We start from the raw sequence: 22,371 nt of genomic DNA, 5'->3' as shown, positions 1-22,371 counted from the left end.
GGTCTTCTGCCTGGCAAAGAGTAGAGTTAACTCTTGGACCCTTGGAATGCCTGGCTTAAGTTTTTTGTTCTTTGGTCTCCAAAGATATATAGTCATCCTGAGTTTTAAGCCACTAAAATTGTTAGGAGAGGGGAAATGTCAGAGTATGTCTTCTGACAAATGAATCTTTGAATTGTACAGGAAAACCTCACAACCTTGATAATTCTGCAACTCGAGTCAGACCTTTTCTATGATTTAAAAAGAACTCTTTCCTTATAATGGAGGTTTTAGGCATTTGCTTATGAGTACTAAATACGTGTCTGAGTATATATATATATATATATATATATACATATATATGTGTATGAGTGTATATATTATAATTTTTTAAAATTCTAGTTTACAGGAGGGGACAGGAAGGCCTGTGGCTTCCAACAAGGCTGTTACCTGTGCAGAGCTCGTCTTAGATGTCTCGCCAAAGACACAAAGAGTCATTTTAAAGAAGAAGGTAAGAGAGCTTAGGATCTGGAGTTTAGAATAAAAGATTTTTAGTGCTGGAAGAAACTCAGGTCCTCTAGTCCAGCCCCTCATTTTACGGCTGAGGAAATGGAGACTTGGGCTGAATGACTTGCTCAGGTGGGGACATGGGAGCCTTGGTCTAGTTCATTTCTTCCCATTTCCCTGATACTTGCGCTCGGAGTTCCAAGCCCTTGCCATCTTTAGTGACCTTTTTGGAAAACTTAATTCTTGAACTTACTTTTTTTTTTAAATTTGCAGTGACATTTTCATTGCTCTATTTTTCTGACGTAATATTCCCCTAATCTACTTTTTCCTAAACCAAATGGAAAAATGGTCAAACTGACAATTTTTACCTTTTTATGCTGATATTCTTTTCAATTCAGTTTAGGGAGATGTTGATGCTAATAGACCTAGATATAAAGTGAAAGGTTACAAATGATGGAGGACTGGTAATAAATAGTTCAACCTTCAAAATGAAAGGCGTTTCAGAACAGGTGCAGGAGTCACTTTAAGAGAGGGGAGCTGGCCGGGGGCTCAGTTGGCTGGAGCTCTGTCCTGTGTACCGAAAGGCTTCTGGTTAGATTTCTGTTTGGGGCACATACTTAGGTTGCATGTTCAATCCCCAGTCGGGGTGTGTATGGGAGGCAACTGATCAGTGTTTCCCTCCCTCCCTCCCTCCCTCCCTCCCTCCCTCCCTCCCTCCCTCCCTCCCTCCCTCCCTCCCTCCCTCCCCCCCTCCCTCCCTCCCTCCCTCCCTCCCTCCCTCTAAAAATCAATGGATTAACAACAAAAATTTCCAGGGAGAAAATATTTAGAATTAACAGCAATCAACTTAGTATAACCTTTGAATATAGTCGACTTCTACATTGGAAGCTATCCATATAGTATACTTTCATTGTAAATACTGGGGGGGAGGAGATTCCTGGTAAATTCTGGTTGTCGGTCAATTATGAGGGTCACCAGTGATCAAATACTGAGATTATCACATACACCTTGTATAACTGGATCACTCTTTAAAGTAAGGGCACCCAAGGGCCACCATTTGGAATGGCATTCACTCAGCATTGTAGCCAGTGGAGGTGATTAGACTACACTTTACCTGACTAGTTTGCTAAGAAAATAATGTTTAAATTTACATTATTTATAATTTTTGGTTGTTGGTTCAGGAGTTTAGCCTGTTTCATCCTAAGTGCAACTAGGGATTAGCAGCAGTAGAGTTTGAATTCAGCCTTTATGTCATGTGGACAACGTCTTTCAGTGTAGTTCCTGCTTGAGAACTTACTGAGCCCCTATGGGGAGCTGTGGCTGCACATGACGGCTCTCTCCATGTCTGCCCGCAGGAACCAGGGAAGCGTTCTCAGCTGTGGAGGATGACTGGAACAGGCATGCTGGCCCACGAGGGCTCTTCAGTGCCTCACAACCCCAATAAGCCCTCTGCAGCTCGCTCCTCCGAGGGCGCTGCCATCCTAGACATCGCCGGGCTTGCTGCGGTAACCGACAACAGGTATTTTCTGGGCAGTTTGTCAGTCAAGTTCATTGCTTTCAAATTCAGACTCAGGAAATCGATACCCAAAGGCAAGAGTCTGTAAATGAAGTAGGAATTTGTATTTTTATATTTGTCGTTTTCCTCAGTTGACAGAAACCTGCTGCATTCCCTAATATGAGCATTGGGCCTTTATTTTTTTTTAAGCTATTATGGAAATGCCCATGGAGATGTTTAAAATTCAAACAATAAGGATATTTGTGAAAAGCAAATGTTTCTTTCACCCAAACTTCCATCCACCATTACTCCCTAGAAATGAACAGTTTCTTTTAAAAAATCTTTAAAAATTTTTGTTAAATCTTATGAAAGACAAAATAAATTATTTAAAGAATAATGAAGTACATTTTTGTGGCTAACTCCTTGGGTGCAGATCAGCTCTTTAACTTTGAATGAGTTATTTTAGTGACCCGTGCTTCAGTTTCCCCGTGAAATCAGTGTATTTGTTTTCAGTTAATACCTTATTTGCTTCCAGAATGACTTTAGATGACTTGTAAGTTAAAGCCCAATACAAATAAATGTATTTGGAAATAAAACAGAACAAAGACTATTGAAAATATTTTAAAATGTATTTGACAACCCTTCTTATACTGTATGGAAGCTAGTCCTTGTGAGAATGTAAGAACCTATGTTATTATATATGTAAGTAATGAGTACTTTATATAAATATAATATATAATGAAGACTTCAAATAGTACTATTGCTCTGTGCCCTCCTTTTTGTCGCTTTCCATTTTGTTTCACTCCTCTTTCCCCATTAAGAGATGCCCAGCTGCCACAGGGTTCAAGCTAACTGCCCGTCAGTTTTAAGGGTAGAGGATATTGGAAGATGAAGAGTAAACCATGACTCTGGTGTTCTGTTCAGACCCAAACTGTGTGACTCGGAGAACTCACCATATTTTCCTTCATCCCAGGTATGAGCCGCTGATGCTCAGGAAGCCTGATCGCAGGCGGAGCACAACTCAGACGTGGAGTTTCCGTGAGGGAAAACTGACCTGCGGGTTACACGGGCTTGTTGTCCAGGTCTGTAGGTTGTGACATCCTCGGTGGCAGCAAACAGTGGCTCAGCCTTCTTAGAAACAAAGTCTCAATGAGGATATACATGACATGTTGTTAAATGGAGAGAACTAATGCAGAGCAAATATGTATTATCTCATTCTACCAGGAAAGTCAAGAAACTTGTGTGTATTTATATGGGAATGTTCTTGAAGGTGATATATAAGAAATGTATGAGGAATGGTTGCCTCTGAGTGATGGGATTTTTTTAATCAGCTTATTTGGATTTTTTCTTTGACATAAATTACTTATGTAATTTTAAGAAGGAAGGAAAAATGTCCACTAAAAAAGCCCACCGTAAGTGAGATAGATTAGAGACCCATGAAGCTAATATAATAGCTGCAAGAGTCTTTTGTAAAGCGTTCTTAGAGATGGTGAGTAATCACAATGGGCTCTTGATTCTGTTTATTTCTGTATTCTTAGTGGTGCCCAAATAAGCGTTTAATTGTTCTAGCAAATGTCAGAGTGAAGATCATTGTGGTCAGTTTCCCCTGTCCTCTACTCAGCCAGTCTACCTACGATGAACTCCAGAGTACTTTATAAGCAGATATGTTTGGAAAATTACCAAGAGTTTGGATTTTCTGCTCTCTAGCTTCAGGCAGGAATGAGACCATGGATCTGAGATAGGAAGGTGTCTTGGAGTTTGGGCATTAGCAGAACAACATGCGTGACTGTGCATGCAGTTCAGCCTCAGCCTGGGGTTTTACCCATTAGGTAAACACTAGAACGTTAGGCCCTGGCCAGGGACCTCTTTGTGTGTTTGTTCCTGGGGGAAAGCAAGCTCTCCTCCCCTAACGGGAGACTGTTCTCCAGGGTAGTGAGCAGAGCTGGAAGGAGCCTCTGAGTGCCATTTGGGGAGATTTATTTTCTTTATCTCTATTGCCCTTAGCTTTTTTCATCAAAGACAAGCTGCTTACTTATATGAAGCACACATCTGGAATGGATTTGTGATTTTTCAATTAGCAACACAATTCAGACTTCTAGAGGCAAACGAGGGTTTGTTATAATTGTTGGGTTCTGAATCTGACCCTGACTTTACTTCTGGTTTGTTTCTACAGCCCATGTAATTCCAATTCTCTTAGAGCATTTCCCCCCCAAAACCCCTTTTGGTGTTTGTTGTTTCTTGAATCTATTTTATCATTTCTCTGGTTGTGAGTGACCCTATAATAACAATATTCAGCAGAGCAGAGTGTGTTTTGGGAAGAGAAATAAGCTTGTTTCAATCGTATTATTCTGAATTAAGTAATTGTAGGCATTTTGACGTTTTCTGACACCGCCCTTATAGAGCTGTGCGTGCACTTTCTTTGTAAACTTACAACAGTCATGAAAGCTTTCTCCGTGTTGAAGTCTGCCCTATAAACCCAGTGCAAAGTATCCTTTTCAGTACTCAGTACTTAAAAATTAACCAAGAGGATCCAGAGACCAGCCATCGTCTCCTCTCGCCCTTTGTTTGCTCTCCCATAGGCATCACCCTGTAGGTTCCGTTTCACTTGAGGCAGAAGGTGCTGTTCTGCAGAGGCCTGAGTAACGGGGCATCAGATGACACCCCAGTCTTCTGTTTCAGAGGGAGCACTGTCTTTTGACTATTTGGGTTGATTGTTCAGCCATAGGCCTGTGTGGGTTGGTTCTCAGCTCTAGAATGAGCTTCTCACTGGAAAGCTGAGTGATAGTGATAATTGCTTTATTTTCAGATTGTTTCAGATTCTTAAACAAACCCTAACGAGAATTCTCAGAGAAACAGGGCTTTTGGTGCCTTTTTAAAAGCTAGTTTTTAATGATTAGAAGTTATTACTAAACCAAAATGCTCTATTCATGGAATTCCTTTACCCAGAATTCCCTCAACTCATGCAGCTTAACTTTCCATCTTGCCCAAGTAATTCTACTGTTTTATATCATCTGTAATGTTGAAAAACATAGGCAGTGCTTTGCCCTACATTGACCATGACCCTTCAAAAGAGAATTTAAATTTTGTAACTTGTTTGAAATGACATGTTAAATTGGCACAGTCAGTGCCTTCACTTTCGTCTTTTCTTGCACGTCTTTACTCCCTTTCAGGCCAAAGGAGGGCTTTCTGGTTTGTTTGATGGAGCTGAAGTTGTTCTTGGTCCTGACACTTCCATGGAGCTTTTAGGACCAGTTCCACCTGAGCAACAATTTATCAATCAAAAAATGAGGCCTGGTTCTGGAATGTTATCCATCAGAGTCATCCCAGATGGACCAACTAGAGCACTCCAGGTGATAATTCATCTTAAAAACTGACATGAAAGAACCTCATTGGGCTCCGCCCTCCAGTGGTTAGTCATTCAACAAACACTTATTGAACGAATTATTTATGCTGGATATGAAGATACAGTGACTTCATTTATAAAGTGAGGATGAGACCTACCTCACAAAGTTGTTGGAAGAATTAAAGTTGAAGTAAATACAAGATGATATATGAAGTATAAGATGATATAAAATATAAAGTTAACAATTGAAGATAATGCAGTGTAACGGGACTTTCTGGGGTAGTGCATCATAATCCATAATACCTCTTTAAAAACCATCATTTGAGGCAAAGTGGAACTGAGGTTTGCATGTTTACACTTGAGCTGTAATCCTAGATCACCTATGGATGCCTAACCCAATAGGAGAGGCTTTCAGGGTCTACAGCTCAGCGTTTGTCATGTAGACCTGCAAACAAGTTTGCTGCACTGTTTCATAAATCTTACCTCAGCAGTGCTTTGGAAACCATTAACTTCCATGGGATTATTGAGCATAGAGTGAGTTTTGACCAACACAATGGCTATGGAACAGGTTTCGCTGTGTAAGTGTGAGCCCTCTCATAGGACACTGTTTTATTTGACCTCAGATAACAGATTTCTCCCAACGGAAAAGTGACCGTTCATTGTATGAAGTGGATGAACTTCCTGTTACTGAACAAGAGCTACAGAAATTAAAGAACCCAGGCACAGAGCAGGAATTGGAAGTAAGTTTTAAATATTGCAAATTCACTTCTTTCATAAATTTGGTTAGTTTTGCTCTGGGGTGTTCTCAGTTAGGCCTCTTTTCTTCCTACCCTCTGTGAATTCTAAACATAGGTGTTGGCTTCAGTGTTTAATGTTATCACAACATGAATGTGTGAGTGTTAGTTAAATGACAGCTAATGTCGAATCACAATGTGACAAATGTTGCTAAATTAAGGTGACAGTGAACAAAGCTAAACTATTTGAATTTAGACAGGAACGAAGGTGGAAAATAAATAATATAGACTTCTTTTTGGCCCCACTTAATTCTGACATCTTCCTTTCCTTCTCCCTGTTTGCGTGTTGGGAAGAAAGTGAAAAGTTTGAAAAGAACATGAGACAAACATGAAAAAGCACAGTTATTCGATATCTATTCAATGATTTTTAAAAATCAAACACCTAGATGTAAAGCACTGTGTTGGACGTTATGGTCATTCAGTGAATAACTTATTAAGAACTTGCATCCCAAATAGGGAGAAAGATTGTCAAATCATTACTTTCCTGTAATGAAATGCAAAATGTTACCAGTGCTCCAAGGGAGGCATTATCACATCACCCTAGAGCTCTGGCTGGGGGGAGGCAATGGAATCAGAGGCACCAAGGTAAATAATACGGCTCTTCTAAGTGGTTTTACTCTGCTCAGAGGTAAACTAGAGGGATTTAAATTATTTCCTTCCTTATTTTCTCTTGGCTACCTTGAGCTCTGCTTTAAACTATCAGTGTGCCATATTTTGGTTTCCTTTCAGGTGCTTGTGAAGTTAGAAGGTGGAATTGGGTTGTCCTTAATTAATAAAGTCCCAGAAGAATTGGTCTTTGCAAGTCTTACAGGAATCAATGTGCACTATACACAGCTGGCAACCAGTCATATGCTTGAACTCAGCATACAAGATGTACAGGTAAGGGGCAAGGGAGTTTAGAATGTGTTTATCTTGTGTTCTGGTGAACACTCAGCCAAATCCAGTGTTTGGTGTCCTAAAAACTTCAATGCTTTGGCAGAAGTATCTTGTTGTGGCCTTCAAAAAGTCATTCTATGAAAGTAATTATTTCTACCTATATTTGTGTCACTAATTTTTCTGTATAGCAGAATTCTGAATATAGTAGCTAGTCCATAGTAACTTAGATAACTTAGTCAAGGTAGCATGGAGGAACCCATGGTTCCCCATCTTGCCAGTATTAGAAACAATAGGAAATCATCTAACCATCATGTAGAGGAATCGAAGTTCATCACAGGATGAAAAAACAAGGGAACTGGACTTGTGCTTCTGGCCAACATGTGGTGACAGGAATCAGATTTACTCTCCTACCTGAAACATCCCCAAAATCCAGATAAAACAAGGAGACAGCAGGTCTAAGACACTAGACATCAGGCAACAAAAGACAGTGACCCATGAGAGGTGGGAAACAAGAGGCGAGCCCTGCAACGGCCCTAGCTTCCTGAGAAGGTGTTCAGGCCATGGCACTGGGAGGGGAGAACTGGAGGGGGTGAGTGAATAAGCAGAGCTGGAGTCCTGGCGCCAAGGCAGCTAGAGTTCATAGGACAGCATACTTGGGAGGATTGTGCTTCACAGAAAGAAAATACAGGAGCTCTACAGAGGGGCCCTGCGAGTGTCTAGCAGAGGGCAAATCAGTGCTGCGTGTGAGGAAGCTGCCACTGGAACCATCTGAAAGGACCTCGGGAGAAGCACCTGCTGCCCCCACTGCTGGAGCTGGTGCTTCGACCCCCCACCCAGAGTGGACCCTGGGAAAAGTCCTCCTGAAAGTCTAGCTTTCATGCTGAGCTCCGATTAGCCCTGAGCTGAGCACTGTTCCAGACCTACTTAACAAATCATAAAAGGAAGGTCTGAAAGGATAGATTTGTTTCCAAGTAACTCCACTGCATCCTGAACAAAGATGTAATGGGAAACAAAAATATTCAGCACCCAAAGTGTAATTCACAATATCTGGCATCCTATCAAAAAGTACCAGGTGTGCAAAGGGGCCGGAAAACACAATATATAATCAGAAGAATAATCAGTTGAAATGGACCCAGAGCTAACACAGATGTTAGAAGTTTCAGAGGACGTTAAAACTGTTGTGATAACTGTATTCTACATGTTTAAAAAGTTAAGTAGAGACATGGAAGATATTAAAAAACTCAAACTTCTAGAGATTAAAATGTAATGAAAAATACACTGGGTTTGATTAATAGCAGATGACATATTGCAGAAAAAAAGATTAGTGAACTTGAAGACATAGCAATAGAAACTGTCTGAATTTAAATAACCAGAGAAAAATACAGACATACCTCATTTTATTGTGCTTTACTTTATTATGCTTCACAGATACTGTGTTTTTACAGATTGAGGGTTTGTGGCAACCCTGTGTTGAGTGAGTCTATCAGTGCCATTTTTAAAAACAGCATCTGCTCACTTTGTGTCTCTGTGTCACATTTTGATCATTCTCACCATATTCCAAACTTTTTCATTATTGTTATATTTGTTATGGTGATCTGTGATCAGTGTTCCTTGATGTTAGTATTGTAATGATTTTGGGGAGCCCTGAACCACTCCCATGCAAGAATGCCTACTTAATTGATAAGTCGTGTGTGTGTTCTGACTTTTCAGCCAAATGGCCATTTCCTCGTCTTCTTTTGAGTCCTCCCTATTCCCTTAGACACACTTGAAATTAGGCCAGTTGATAACCCTACAATGGCCTCTAAGTGTTCAAGTGAAGGAAGAGTTGCATATCTCTCACTTTAAATCAAATGGTCAAGCTTAGTGAGGAAGGCATGCCAAAAGCCAAGACAGGCCGAAAACTAGGCCTTTTGCACCAGTTAGCCAAGTGGTGAACGCAAAAAAAGGTCCTGAAGGAAATTAAAAGGGTACTCCAGTGAACACATGAATGATAAGAAAGCAAAGCAGCCTTATGTTGATGTGGAGAAAGTTTTAAATATGGGGTAAAAAAATTAAATCAGCCACAACATTCCCTTAAGCCAGGGCCTAATCCAGAGCGAGGCCCTAACTCTTTTCAATTCTATGGAGGCTGAGAGGTGAGGAAGCTGCAGAAGGTAAGTTGGAAGCTAGCAGAGGTTGGCTTATGAGGTTTAAGGAGAGAAGCCATTTCTATAACAAAGGAGTACGAGTGAAGCAACAAGTGCTGATATAGAAGCTGCAGCATGTTATCCAGATCTAGCTAAGATGATTAATGAAGGTGGCTACACTCAACAACACGACTTTCCGTGTAGGTGAAACAGCCTTTTTTGGAAGAAGATGCCATCTAGGACTTTCATAGCTCGAGCTGAAGTCAATGTCTGGCTTCAGAGGACAGGCTGACTCTCTTGTTAGGGGCTAATGCAGCTGGTGACTTTAAGTTGAAGCCAATGCTCATTTACTATCTGAAAGTCCCAGGGCTCTTAAGAATATACTCGATCTACTCTGCCTGTGCTCTATAAATGGACAACAAAGCCTGGATGACAGCACATCTGTTTACAACATGGTTAACCTAGAATTCTATGCCCAGCAAGTATATCTTTCAAAATCAAGGGTGAATGAAAGATGCTTTTACACAAATAAAAGCTAAGAGAGCTCATTACCAGCAGATCCCCAATATGGAAAACATTAAAGGATATCATTTAGGTAGAAGGAAATGGTATGAGAGAGAAATCTGGATCTACACAAAGGAAGAAAGAGCACCTGAAGTGATGGTAAGTACCGGGGTAAATACATGAGATAATTTTCTATTTAAATCTCTTTAAGAGATAATCAACTATTTAGACAAAAATAATAACACTATATTTTGGGATCTGTAACATGTTAGAATAAAATGAGTGACAATAATGCCATAATGTCTAGAATGGGAGAGATGGAACTATGTCATTGTAACTTTTGTATACGTGAAATAGTATGATGTCATTTGAACATAAGCTGTTAAAGATGAACCCCATAAATACCGAAGCAACCACCGAAAGAGGTACACCTAATAATCTAGTAAAGGAGATAAAATAGAATCATAAAAAATACTTGATTAATCCAAGAAAAGGCAGAAAAAGAGGAAAACTCAGAAAAGAACAGATGGAACAAATAGGAAGCTGGTTGACTCATTCAAACCAAACTGTATCAGTTAATTAAATGTAAATGCTATAAACACCTCCAATTAAAAGGCAGAAGTTATCAGATTGGATTAAAAAGCAAGACCCAGTTATACACTGCTTACAATAAACATTAAAAATAAAGACACACAAAGGTTAAAAGAAAAGAATAGAAAAAGATATACCAGGCTAACACTTGTCATAAGAAAGTAGGAATGGCTAGATTAATATCAGACATAATAAATTACAGAGCAAAGTATATTATGAGGGGTAAGGAAGGTAGTTTCCTAATGAGAAAGAGACAGTTAATCAAGAGGCATAACAATCCTGAATATTTAGACAAGCTTCAAAATATATGAAGCAAGCCCGGCTGGTGTGGCTTAGCGATTGAGCATCAACCTAGGATCCAGGAGATCACGGTTCAGTTCCCGGTCAGGGCACATGCCTGGGTTGTGGGCACGATCCCCAGTGGGGGACATGCAGGAGGCAGCCGATCAATGACTCTCTCATCATTGATGTTTCTCTCTCTCTCTTTCTCCTTCTCCCTTCCTCTCTCTGAAATCAATAAAGATTATTTATATATATAAATATAAATATTTATATTTATGAAGCAAAAAGTGATAGAACTGAAGAAAATAGACAAGTACACAATTTTAGGAGATTTCATTTCCTCTCTCTGAATAATTGGTAGAACAAATAAGCAGAAAATCTGAACAGCACTACCAACCCACTAGACCCAATTGACATTTATAGGACACTCCACCCAGCAACAGCAGAAAACATATTCTCAAGTGCACATGAAATGGTTCCAAGATAGACCACGTTCTGGACCATAGAACAGTTCTCAACAAATTCAGGATTCAAGTCACATGCAGTATGCGCTTTGATCACAATGGAATGAAAGTAGATAGAATGGGAAAGGAGTTAGGAAAATCCCCCAAATATTTGGAAACTAAATAATACACTTCTGAATAACCCATAGATCAAAGAACAAATCAAAGTGAAAATTAGAAAATATTTTGAACTGAATGAGAATGAAAACACAACATATTGGAATTTGTGGAATGCTGCTGCAGCTGCTAAACAACACCAACAACAAACCCAAAATAAGCAGAAGAAAGGAAATAATAAAGATCTCAGCAGAAATCAACAAAATAGAAACCAGCAACGACAGTAGAAAAAAATTAAGTAAAAAACTGGTTCTTTGAGATCAGTCTGATCAGGAGAGAAAAGAGAAGGCACAAATTATAGTATCAGGAAAGGGAGAGGTGCCAGATAAGTAAAATCAACGATTCGCTGGGACTGGAGCTTTTGGGGGAGCTGCAAACTCATCGTGGCCCCTCCTCAGGCTGCCAGACTGCTGTGTGTTCGCCGTGGTTTCAGGTCTCTTGGTTTCTGGGGCCACTGTGGACCTGGGAGGACGAATGGGAGTGACAAGTGAAAATGCCACAGAGCTTGTTCTTCCTAGTTTTAGCTGATTTTCTGGAATAAATGATCCGTGGATAGTTGCAAGCCTTTAACTTTTGGAGTTCTGAAAAACTGGATTTGGACATTTTTTGCCAGAGTTTTGTTGTGATGCTGTCAAGACAGGTCTCTTTGTAACATCATTCCTGGACTCCTTTCCAACCTTCACCAAGGTTGGACTGCTGTTATTGTGGGTCTTCAGTGAGAGTATATTTTTACAGCTGCTGTTGAGAGAGTCAGATGGCAAGGGCACTTCCTGAGGGGCCTGCATATTGTGAGACCCCAGTGAAAGGTAAAAATGAGAACTGAGCCACTCGTCTGATTTTGTTTTATGTTGCTGCTTTTTCATGTCTTAGGTAGACAATCAGCTCATTGGTACCACTCAGCCCTTCATGCTCTACGTGACGCCCCTGAGCAATGAGAATGAGGTCACTGAGACAGGCCCCGCCGTGCAGGTGAATGCCGTGAAGTTCCCCAGTAAGAGTGCACTGACCAACATCTACAAGGTAGGCTGGTGGGGCTGAACTCTGCCAGGAAGTTGGTTCGTTCTCTCTCAGCCAGTGTCAGAGCAGCAGCCAGGGTGTGGATGGAAATAGTCTGTTAAATAGGGGTTAAGGCACACGTGACATGTTAAATCGTGTAAAGGAATTGACAGGAACTGCTCTTAGCACTGTAACTTCTCAGTTGTGTGTTTGATGACCTTGCATGTGGTTGCTCTTAAAATACAGAGGCCAGAGTCTGTGCAGTCTTGGTGGGTAAGCATAGCATCTTCTGGACTGATCGGGACCAGTCATGATCCAGGAATGTTAGTAAACTAGGGTAATCCAGAAGACCATTGGAAGAGGTATAGGAGGGGTCTCTCCTTGGGACTGACATCCTCCTGTGTGAGCCCCCACACCATTTGCTAGAAGCAGATGGTTCAAAGTGATAAACTCTTCCCTGGAGAAGTCTCCACATACAAGCTGGCTGTTACAGCAGCAAATTCTGGCAAAGTAGGAGCTGACAAAGGTTGCTCCCCCTATTTCTGGTCCTTCATCACTGGCGTCCATGAGGTCAAGCCTCCCATCCACCAGCCCATACCTGCTGCTCCTTAAACTAGCCGCCAGCCACCAGCCACGTGAGCACAGTATCGTGAAGTTCACCCACCACAGTGCATCTGAAAGTGTCACCCTGACTAATGAGACCCAGGTGCCCTCGGAACCAAACATTCGGGCTGCGGATTGTCTAAACATCTGGAATTTTTGGCTAATTGTAATAGTGTAGAGAAAGATGGGCCAGAAATAATTTGGCAATATGACTATAAAGTCACATGAGTAAAGAAACCACCTCACGTCATTGGGGCTTCTTAATGGCACAGAAATAATGAATGAGAATTTTTTCTGGGGTGCCCGCTGTAACTCAGAATTTCTTTATATTCAGCATCTGATGGTCACGGCTCAGAGATTTACGGTACAGATCGAGGAGAAGCTGCTCCTCAAGCTGCTAAGTTTCTTTGGCTATGATCAAGCGGAATCAGGTAATGTTGGACATCCTAGGTTTGTGCCTGGGAATTGGCCCAAGGATGACATTTGTTAACCTGCTTGTGAAAATAGGTGTTTTGGGTGCCTGACAAGCTCCCTTTCCACATCATAGCCTGAACTAGGAAGGTTTGTGTTTCCGTTTTTCAGAGGGTTGCTTGTTGACAGGTTGAGGTATATCTGCGTGAGGGAGGCTGCCTGGAGGTGTCCTGGAATGCCTGGTGCTGAGCCTTTGGGAAGCAGTAACTCTTCCTCTTTGATTTGTGTTTTTTGACCCCTTTACTCTAAGCTAACAGAAATGATGTTAGTTATTTAGCAAAGCTCTCCATTTCCTAACCTTTGTTTATGAAACAGACTCAGGGCCAAGAATCAGAAATCCCTTCGGCAGTTCCTTTGGTTTTAGTTGAAGAAAAAAGAATTGGCTGCCTCATCTGCTTAACTGTTTACACTCATCTCCTTACACCTTACAAAGGTTTTACTTACTTTATTCTTCCTTAGAGAGGGGAGTAAGATAAACTATCGAAAAAACCTACATTTTCCAGCAGCACTGTGCAAATAATTTAGCTGCTGTCTATTTTAGATTCCTCATTGTGGCCTTTGCAAGACTGTGTACAGCCTAGAGAAAATCATGCTTAGTCTTTAAAGTAAAAGCTGAGCCTGAAGAAATGATAAGATAGAAGCATTTATGTTTATTGCCCATGTTGGCTAGAGAGAGAAAAAATCCCTGGGATGTGTGTGTATGCATTGTACATACACAACATGCAAGCCAGATATTTTTGCCCTTTTTATCCCAAACTTGGAATTGAAGCTTTATGTGTGTTTGAGATTAAGAGCAAGATGCTGTGTGTTTAGTGCTGTGCTTTCACTTTGGGTTGGAACGCCAGTGTTTATTTGTGCTTAGACAGGCACTGAGAGCCTGCCTGCCAGGTATCTGTTTTCTCTTGGTGCCTTCCTGAGAAGCTTTACTTTAAATGTGATTAGACATGCTTTTCCTATAAGTTGCTCTAAATAATTTTCCCTCCCCCGTACCCCACCAAGCATCACACAGTGGATTTAGACTCCTGTAAGAGGCTGGCCTGCCTTTCACTGGAGTATCTTCTCTGCTTCCTATTTCTTTAAATATTTTTTTAAATTGATTTCAGAGAGAGGAAGGGAGGTAGAGAGAGAGAGAGATAGAAACATCAATGATGAGAGAGAGTCATCGATCGGCTGCCTCCTGCATGTTCCCCACTGTGGACCGAGCCCGCAACCCAGGCATTTGCTCTGACCAGGAATTGAACTGTGACCCTCCAGGTTCATGGGTTGACACTCAACCACTGAGCCACACTGGCTGGGTTCTGCTTCCTATTTCTGTTTCCTGAATACAGATAAGCTGGGCTGTGTTTCAGTATCATTTTTCCCCCTATTCTTTTCTATAAATGGAACTACAATAGCTTACATCATTGGCATTGGTTTGTTTGATAAGTAGATATGTACAATAATATCTTTGGTTTTATTTCTGAGGTACATGAAGCCAAGGGAAAATAAACCGCCCGAATGGGTATGGGCACAGCATTGAGTCAAAGAGCACTTTGCTGTGTTTTAGCCCATGTTAATCTCTTTGCTCCATGAGATTATAAGTTAAAAATATGCCTCAACTATGCTGTTTAACGGATGCTCACCGTTTGGGGGAGAGGATGCTTCTTGTTGTGATGTCAGTTCTTTATAGCCTGCAGCCTGTTTCTTTTTACGGCATTGTATTTTTTTCAGATTCATTATTTATTGGTCATATTGTTTATTATGATTTGGTTAAACTACACTCCAAGCACTTATTTGGATGTCATCTTACGAAATAAATTCAGAAAATCTAGGTCATTTATAATAACAACAACAAATGGTTTTTAGAAAACTCATTACCGACAAACACGCCCATTACCTCTTGCTTTCCCACCTGGATTATTTTTTCCAATGATGTTATCTGCCAGATGGGATAGAGTCACAAATTGAAAGATTAAGTTATTGTACTCCTTTGATAAACAACATGAAACAGATCTGCTTTTACAAAGAAATGGCATATTTCCGAACCCTGAAAAACTAAATCGAGAGAGAGAGAGATGTTTACATTTTTCTGTGAGTTTTTTAAAACATGAATCAAGCGTTTGAGTCATGAGGCTTCAGGAGATTCATTTTTTATAAAACAACTCTCTTTGTACCAGAGGTTGAAAAATATGACGAAAACCTCCATGAAAAGACAGTTGAGCAGGGTGGAACACCAATTCGCTACTACTTTGAAAACCTCAAGATCAGCATTCCCCAGATCAGGCTGAGCGTGTTCACCTCCAACAAGTTACCCCTGGATCTTAAGGTGAGCTGATATCTGGATACATTTAAATAATGACTTTTCCTTGGAAAAGAACGAGGGTGTTTCCTCTTTGCTTTTTCTGTCCAGCATCATTTGTAGCAAACATTTTTACAGGTTTCTTTCCATAGAAGGCTTATTGACCTGCCTGCTCTCCTGCTTCTCTTCTCTCCTCTGTGTCTGCCTCATCTTGAATAGGTGGCACTAGAAATGTCTCCCACCTTCAAGGAGGACTTGGCCAATAACCACAGAGATGTGGTCTTGCTCACCCCTAGACTGGGCCATAATACTCCTACAGATCACCTTGATACGTAACTGACAGATACAGTCTGAATAGCATCTTTATTTTCTATAATACAATCTGTATTAAGTAGGGATGGGGCTGGGATTCAAATCCAAACCTATCTGACTCTAAAGTCTGTCTCTCTCTGTTTTTCTTCAATACTATGCTGCCCCTAGAACATAAGGAATCAGAGAATTTTAGACCTGTAAGAGTCCTCAGTGATCCCTTGCTCAATGAAAGGATGTTGGAGTTGGAAGTGTTTGTCACTCAAGGCTGTGTAGATAGTGACAGGAGCAGAAATAGAACCCAGGTGACTGTTTGAAAGTCTTTCCTTAGGTAGAGTCTAGATCCACCTGTGTGCAGCACTCACCCATTGCTTCTGGTCCTTTCCTCTATTGTACTTGAAGATGGTTATCAAGGCCCCCATCCCTCAGTAACCACCAGTCTCAGACTTTCCACTGCCCCATGCTACCTCCTTTAAGATGCTGCAAGATGGGCTGTCTTTCTAACAGGAATAGCTGGAGGCATGAACAAGTAAGTAATAAACCTAGAATAATAAATTCAGATTCCCTTAGGGACTGTGCTAGGGATGCAAGTCGGTGACCAGTGCAATGGGACCATGGCCCACAGTGTGCTCACACTCCGTCTGATGGGGCAGCTCAGCTCAGCCCCAGCCGGTTGTCATGGGAGATCGTGAACCCAGTGGTGCCAGATCTTCAGATTTTTAAAGTGAAGCTGGAAATCTGGATTTTTATGTGGAATCTCCTGGTTTTTAAACGTTGCCAACCAATTTGAGGTTTTTTTTAAGGCTTGTGGTCCATGGTTTGCTAGCTCACAACTTCTGAAATAGACTTGCAGGTAACTAGGCAGTGGTCTGGTCAACATCAGATCATATTTGGATAAGAACAGGGCAAGAGTGACTGCTTCATGAAGGCAGCACACTGGGGTTGAGCTGTTGGGCCTGCTGGTCGGGACCCAGGGGAGCAGGAACTGCTCCTGCAGCCATCCTGAGAACCGCGCAGGGCGCCGTTCCTGACACACTGTCCTGTCTGCTTCATTTGCTTCCATTTCATATTTCCCAGGAGACTGCAGATACTTTTTATTAGCATGGGAGTGGGGGAAAACCATGAGAAAACCACTATCTTGCTAATATCCACAAGTATCCACTTGACTTCTGTGACCCTTTGGATTGGGTTTGTTTGATAAAGTGTATATTCCCCCAGAACACTTGGCACTCTCCCAACGGGCCAGTGTTAAGCATTTCCTGCGAGTTAAGGACTTCTTGTTTTTAAAATCATCTTACTAAGAAACACAGACACCTAAATATTCCTTTCAAATTGCTCCCAGCAGAAAACTTTCCCCCAGACTGACAAATGCGGTGTGATTTTCTCCAGTGGCAGCAGCTCCAGACCTGTTACCTGGTTTTGCTGCCTGCATGTGTGCTGTGATACAATAGACTGGGACTCGTTCAAGGCGAATGTTTCATTTGGCGCTCTGTGAAGGGGACATTTTTAAGGCATTTTTCAAATGATTGTTAAGTAAATTCAGTGGAGCAGCCACATTATGAGGTGTGGGGGGGCACTCTGAGTGGGGTGCGTTAATGTTCCAAGCAGGGTGCTGGGAATTGGGACTTCAGAGTTAAATTCTCAGCTTGTGGGAGTCACCGTTTTACTCTGTCTTGATTTCTCCTAGTGGAGCCTGCAACTCATAAAATAATGTCACTTATTCGAAGAGTTTCCTAACAGAGTAATATCCCTTTATTAGCCGCACTTAAGAAGAGCAGCATGCTCTTTGAGGTGACATGTAATGGCTGAAAGTGTGTGCTTAGGAAATGGAGCCCTGTCCCCGCGCAGAGCCGCAAGAGTCTGACTAAAAGGGAACGGCATCTTTGGTGTTGAAGGAATAATTATCTTGATTCCCTCAACTCGGGGCCAGAAGTGAGGCTGTCAGAAATCTCAGAGCCAAGTATCTTCAGGTTTGCACCGAGGGCACGTTACTGCAGATAGAGTCTGCTCAGGAGGGCTCAGAGCAGCTTCACGTCTGCTCCACAATTGGGCTCCTTCCCCTGCGATGGGAGGGGGGGTAATAAGCTCCATTTCACAAATTCAGAGAGTAAAGCACCCCCTTCTCTCCCTTACTCTCCCAAGTCTGCGTGTTAGAGAGCAACAGACTAATATCGAGGATGCCAGGCAGCTTATATGTTCTCTTTTTCTGTAAAGATCAAAAGAGTCCAGGAGCCTTTAAAAGGTTTCACAAGGTGGCCCACAGCAGTTCTTTTCCCACTTAGAGCATGGGGCTATTACAAAAGAAGGGCTTTAATTGAGCAATCTAGTTTGGAAGAAAACCCACATTTTAATGGTCAGAGAGCAAGAGGGTGGGGGTGAGGGGGAATTTCAAACAAAGACACTATTTAAAAAGCCTAAAACTGTCTTCTCAAAGGCTTGAAATAATTTGTTGGGAAACTTCAGACCCTTTACTTTTTTCCTCCCCTTCCTAAATAAAAACCAGATTGGTTAAAGGAAAAAAGATCCGGTATTGTTAATTGTGTTTCAGAAAGTGCCAGAGAGGGAAAGATCCCTGTAGTTTTAAACACCGTCCCAAGAGGGAAATGGGCAAATACCCTGCTTCACATAAACAGTCTCTATGTACCATAAATAAACCTTTAAAGAATGAATTCCAGACAGTTTTGTTTAGCGCAGGATAAACTAAGAAAGGAAAGGACGTGGGTCCAGGGACTGGCTTGTGATCTGAAACCTCATGGCATATGGGCAGGTATTTCTTCTTTCAACTCTATAAAGTTTCTGGAAGGCTGCAGCAGCTTTTGTCTGGCGGAGGTAGGAGTAGACACTTTCCTATTTTTATTAGGAACTTATGAGCACAGATTGTTTGCCCCAGAATCCATTTTATAACAGGAAACTGCTACTTGAGTAAATAAGCATCAACTTTGTATACTACTGTATGTGATTAGGCCTTCAGTTAGTCTAAGAAAAAGCCCTGCCTGCCGCTTCCCTCTCGTCCCTGCGCCTCTGACCAGAACAGCCTGAAGGTGGCAGGATGATGCACCAATAGCTGCAGCTCCGCTTTTTGCTTTTTCAAAAGTGGGCGGCAAAAAGCAGTCAAGGACCAGGTGAAGGTCATTTTTATTGAAGGGCCAGAGTATTTCCTTGGTTCAGACAAAGCCCAGCAGCCATTCAGAAAGCGGATAGTGTCTCCGGTGCGGGTTTTAAGGACTCAGTACAGGTCTCGAAGTCTTGGCTACTATGTGTGGTTCCTCCTCAGTGCTTGGCTGCGGCAGGAAGTTGGGTGAACGCTTTCTGCCTCAAGCCTCTGTTTTGATCTCATTTCCCCTTCGCTGAGGAGAGAGCCGTGTTGACAAACACCTGCTGAGCTGAGGTCAGCACCTGGCTTTCCCTGCACATTTGTTGTGTAGCTCTCAGCGAAACAGTTGAACCCACTGGACCTCAGTTTCTCGGTCAGGGAAACGGGAAGATGATGCTTGCCTCTCACATCATCATTTACCCACAGCTGGGTGAGGCATGCACAAAGGAGTGGTGGAAAGGCTTCCAGGAGAAATAACCCAGTCCTCCAGGCTGGTCTTCATGCTGTCCACCCAATAGGTAGTTACTGTTGAGAGAATGGGCATGTGCAAGTCCGAGATCTCTTGATACCTGCATCAGTTCAGGCCATCCTCTTAACATCTCTGGTGTGACTTGGAACGAAAATGAGGCTGAATGGGCGTGCCAGTCTGCATCCAGCCGGGGGCGCTCTTAATCTCGAAAGTGTTTTCTTCTCCGATTATTTAGTTGGAGGTTAAGGGTGACTTCCCAAGGCACCAAATCCAGTGGCCTCCTTTCTGTCCTTTGTAAGGTTCTCGGCCATCGTTGATACTGCTGACCTCTTGATGTCTGTCCTTTCTGGTTCTCTTCTTACTCCTCTGTTTCTTCTCTCTTTCACAGATTCCTTTTACTCTCCTCCTCTATATATTAGAGGCCATATTCCTCTGAACTAAACTGTCTGGTCATATCACTTGTCCATTTTTTTAAAATCATGTGGTTGGTCTTTTGTCTCCTCTAACTTTAGAATTCTTTAGGTAAGTTTTGTGTTTGTAGGTATTTTTTTCTTTGGTTTTCCTTTTGTCTTTTTACTTTGCTTTTGGTGTGTGTCTTGTTTTTTGTTTTTTTAATCATAACAAAAGTTTTCTATTTTTATGATGTCAAATTTATCAGCCTTTTCCCTCTTGGAATCTGAATTTTAAGTCAAAGAAGTTTCCCCACCCTCTGGTTTTAGACAATGTCATCTTTAATTATGTGGTTTCATTTCAATTATGACCATACTCTTATTTCAAAAGAACTTAAGGCAGCCCTGAAAACACGTGCTAAAAGTCTGAAAAACAAATAAAATAGAAGGTCCACTAAATTGCACATGAGATTTTACTTTAAAGACATGTTAACTCAGTGGGAAATACACAGGTGTTTTAATAAGTGCTGTTAGACTAAATAGCCATGTAGAGAAACGTAAAATTAGATTTATCATTCACACTCTGCATAAGGATAAATTCTAAGTGGATCAGAGATGCACTAACATTATTAGCATGAACAAGTGTTTTCTCACTCAAAAAAGAGAATTTGGCATGTTCTCTAAAATCCTTGAAATATCTATCATGTTAAATAAAAATATAATTGGAAAATAGACTATATCCAAAAATTATTAACTGCTTATAGCAGACCCAAACCAATTGGGAACTATAAGAAAATCTAGATATAAAAAACAACAACCCAAAAGTCTGTTTGAAGGTCTTGGAAAGCTACCAAGACAGCCAGTACTCAAGGGACCAAGATTTATGAGGGGAGGGAGACTTGATAAGGTGAGCGTAACATTTACTCTGCTTTTATTCTTGAGACATTTCTAATTTGTAAGTGGTGTGGAGAAAGGTAGAGGAGTCAGGCAGAAAGCAGCTGCCAGAAGGCAGAGAATCCGAGTAAAGCTTTTGGCAATGTCATGAGGCTGGCAGAGCAAAAGTTGGACTTCATTGCTACTAAGAGAACTGGTAATTGAGGGCCTAATATGTTAGCGAGAAGGGGTAGGGAGAAAAGAGACCCCAATAGTCTGAGCTGTTTTATTTCTTGAGGCAGGTGCCAATTTCCAAGTAACCTAGTTGGACAGAAGCCAAGCAAAAAGTGACAGCCAACAGACTAAAAGGCTAAATAGACTGTTTAGCAGCTAAGGTGCTGGGGAGAGTAGAAATGGAGGAATAGAATTGGTTTTCAGTCGAGACCATTGAAGGACTATACCAGGCCTTTATAAAGACTGAAATCTAGCCTTGGGAAAGCACAAATCATGATTGGATTAAGCCTCTTTAACTGCCTGCCAGAAACTAAAGACTCATCCAAAGATTCCAAGTTTTTATAGGAAATGGTACATTCAATTACAAATTACCAGGCCTACCAAGAAATAGATCCAAGGAAAAAAACAGATACTAGAAACTCACCTACAAAAATCAATTGCATTTCTACATGTCAGCACCAATTATTGAGAAAAGGTAAATTTGAAGGATGTATTTATCATAGTGTTGAGAAAACATCAAATACAGAATCATTATCTATTACTGTGTAACAAATCACCCCAAAACTTAGCAGCTTAAAATAACCATTTTATTTGTTCATAACTGTGGGTCAGCAGTTTGGGCTGGACTTAGCTGGGTGGTGCTTCTGTTGCACTTACCTGTGGTTTTTCATGTGCCTGTAGGCATCCGGCGGTCAACTGAGACTGAATGATATAAGTTGATTTAATCACATGTCAGGTGGTTGGTGTCAGCTGTCAATAGAACCTTCCACATGGCCACTCATCCTCAAGGAAGCCAGTCTCAGCTTCTTCACATGGTGGAAGCATCAAAAAGGGCAGAGTAGAATTCACGGTCTCTTGAGGCCTAGGCTCAGGTGTCGCAATGTTACTTCTGCTGCATCTTATGGGGTGAAGCAAAGTACAAGGTCCGTGCAGGTTCAGGTGGAAGGGAAATAGACTCCACTAATAGTGGAAGATGCAAAGAATTTACGACCATTTTTCATCCGCCACAGACACCTATGGTGAATTATCCAACAAAGAGTGTACAAGAGCTCTACGCAGGAAACAAACATTATCGAGGGACATTTTAGAAGACCTAAATAATTAAAGGGACATTGGAAGATTCAGCATTGTAAAGTTGTCATTGCTCCACAAACTGATCTATAGATTCAGTCAATCTTGATGAAAATTTCAGCAATTTTTATGTGGCAGATTGACAGGCTGATTATAAAATTTATTTGGAAGTGAAAAGTGCTGAGAGTAACCGAGGTAATCCTGAAGAAAAAGAACAAAGTTGGAGAGCCTACACTGTTAGGTTTCAGAAAGTGTTATAGAATCGCAGTAATTAAGACAGTGTGGTATTGGTAGAAGGCAGGAGAAAACAAGTTAGAATCCAGAAACAGATACATAAATACCGTCACTTGACTGATGGCAAAGTTTACCCTGTGCTACAGTAGAGGGAAGGAGGATCTTTTCAATAAATATTACTTATCTAGATACCCATCTGGAAAAAAATGGGTCTTCATCTCTACTTCACACCGTAT

At 41.4% G+C, this 22,371-nt stretch overlaps 1 protein-coding gene across 2 annotated transcripts in view; it reads left to right on the top strand.

Moving 5' to 3' along the window:
• VPS13D (vacuolar protein sorting 13 homolog D) overlaps window positions 1-22,371 on the top strand; it is a 208,616-nt gene that overhangs the window by 110,951 nt on the left and 75,294 nt on the right. For both annotated transcript variants that reach the window (XM_016205659.2, XM_016205658.2), the window contains 9 exons: window positions 379-487; window positions 1,839-2,002; window positions 2,952-3,060; window positions 5,149-5,328; window positions 5,945-6,061; window positions 6,845-6,994; window positions 11,985-12,134; window positions 13,048-13,144; window positions 15,341-15,489. In XM_016205659.2, coding sequence (XP_016061145.2) covers window positions 379-487; window positions 1,839-2,002; window positions 2,952-3,060; window positions 5,149-5,328; window positions 5,945-6,061; window positions 6,845-6,994; window positions 11,985-12,134; window positions 13,048-13,144; window positions 15,341-15,489 — 1,225 coding nt within the window. The remainder of the gene's footprint in view (window positions 1-378; window positions 488-1,838; window positions 2,003-2,951; window positions 3,061-5,148; window positions 5,329-5,944; window positions 6,062-6,844; window positions 6,995-11,984; window positions 12,135-13,047; window positions 13,145-15,340; window positions 15,490-22,371) is intronic.

The sequence above is a fragment of the Miniopterus natalensis genome, chromosome 9, assembly GCF_054644295.1.
Source record: "Miniopterus natalensis isolate mMinNat1 chromosome 9, mMinNat1.hap1, whole genome shotgun sequence".
Classification (NCBI taxonomy): domain Eukaryota; kingdom Metazoa; phylum Chordata; class Mammalia; order Chiroptera; family Miniopteridae; genus Miniopterus; species Miniopterus natalensis.
The sequence above is the reverse complement of the archived record's forward strand: the minus strand, read 5'-3'. Positions and strand labels throughout refer to the sequence as shown.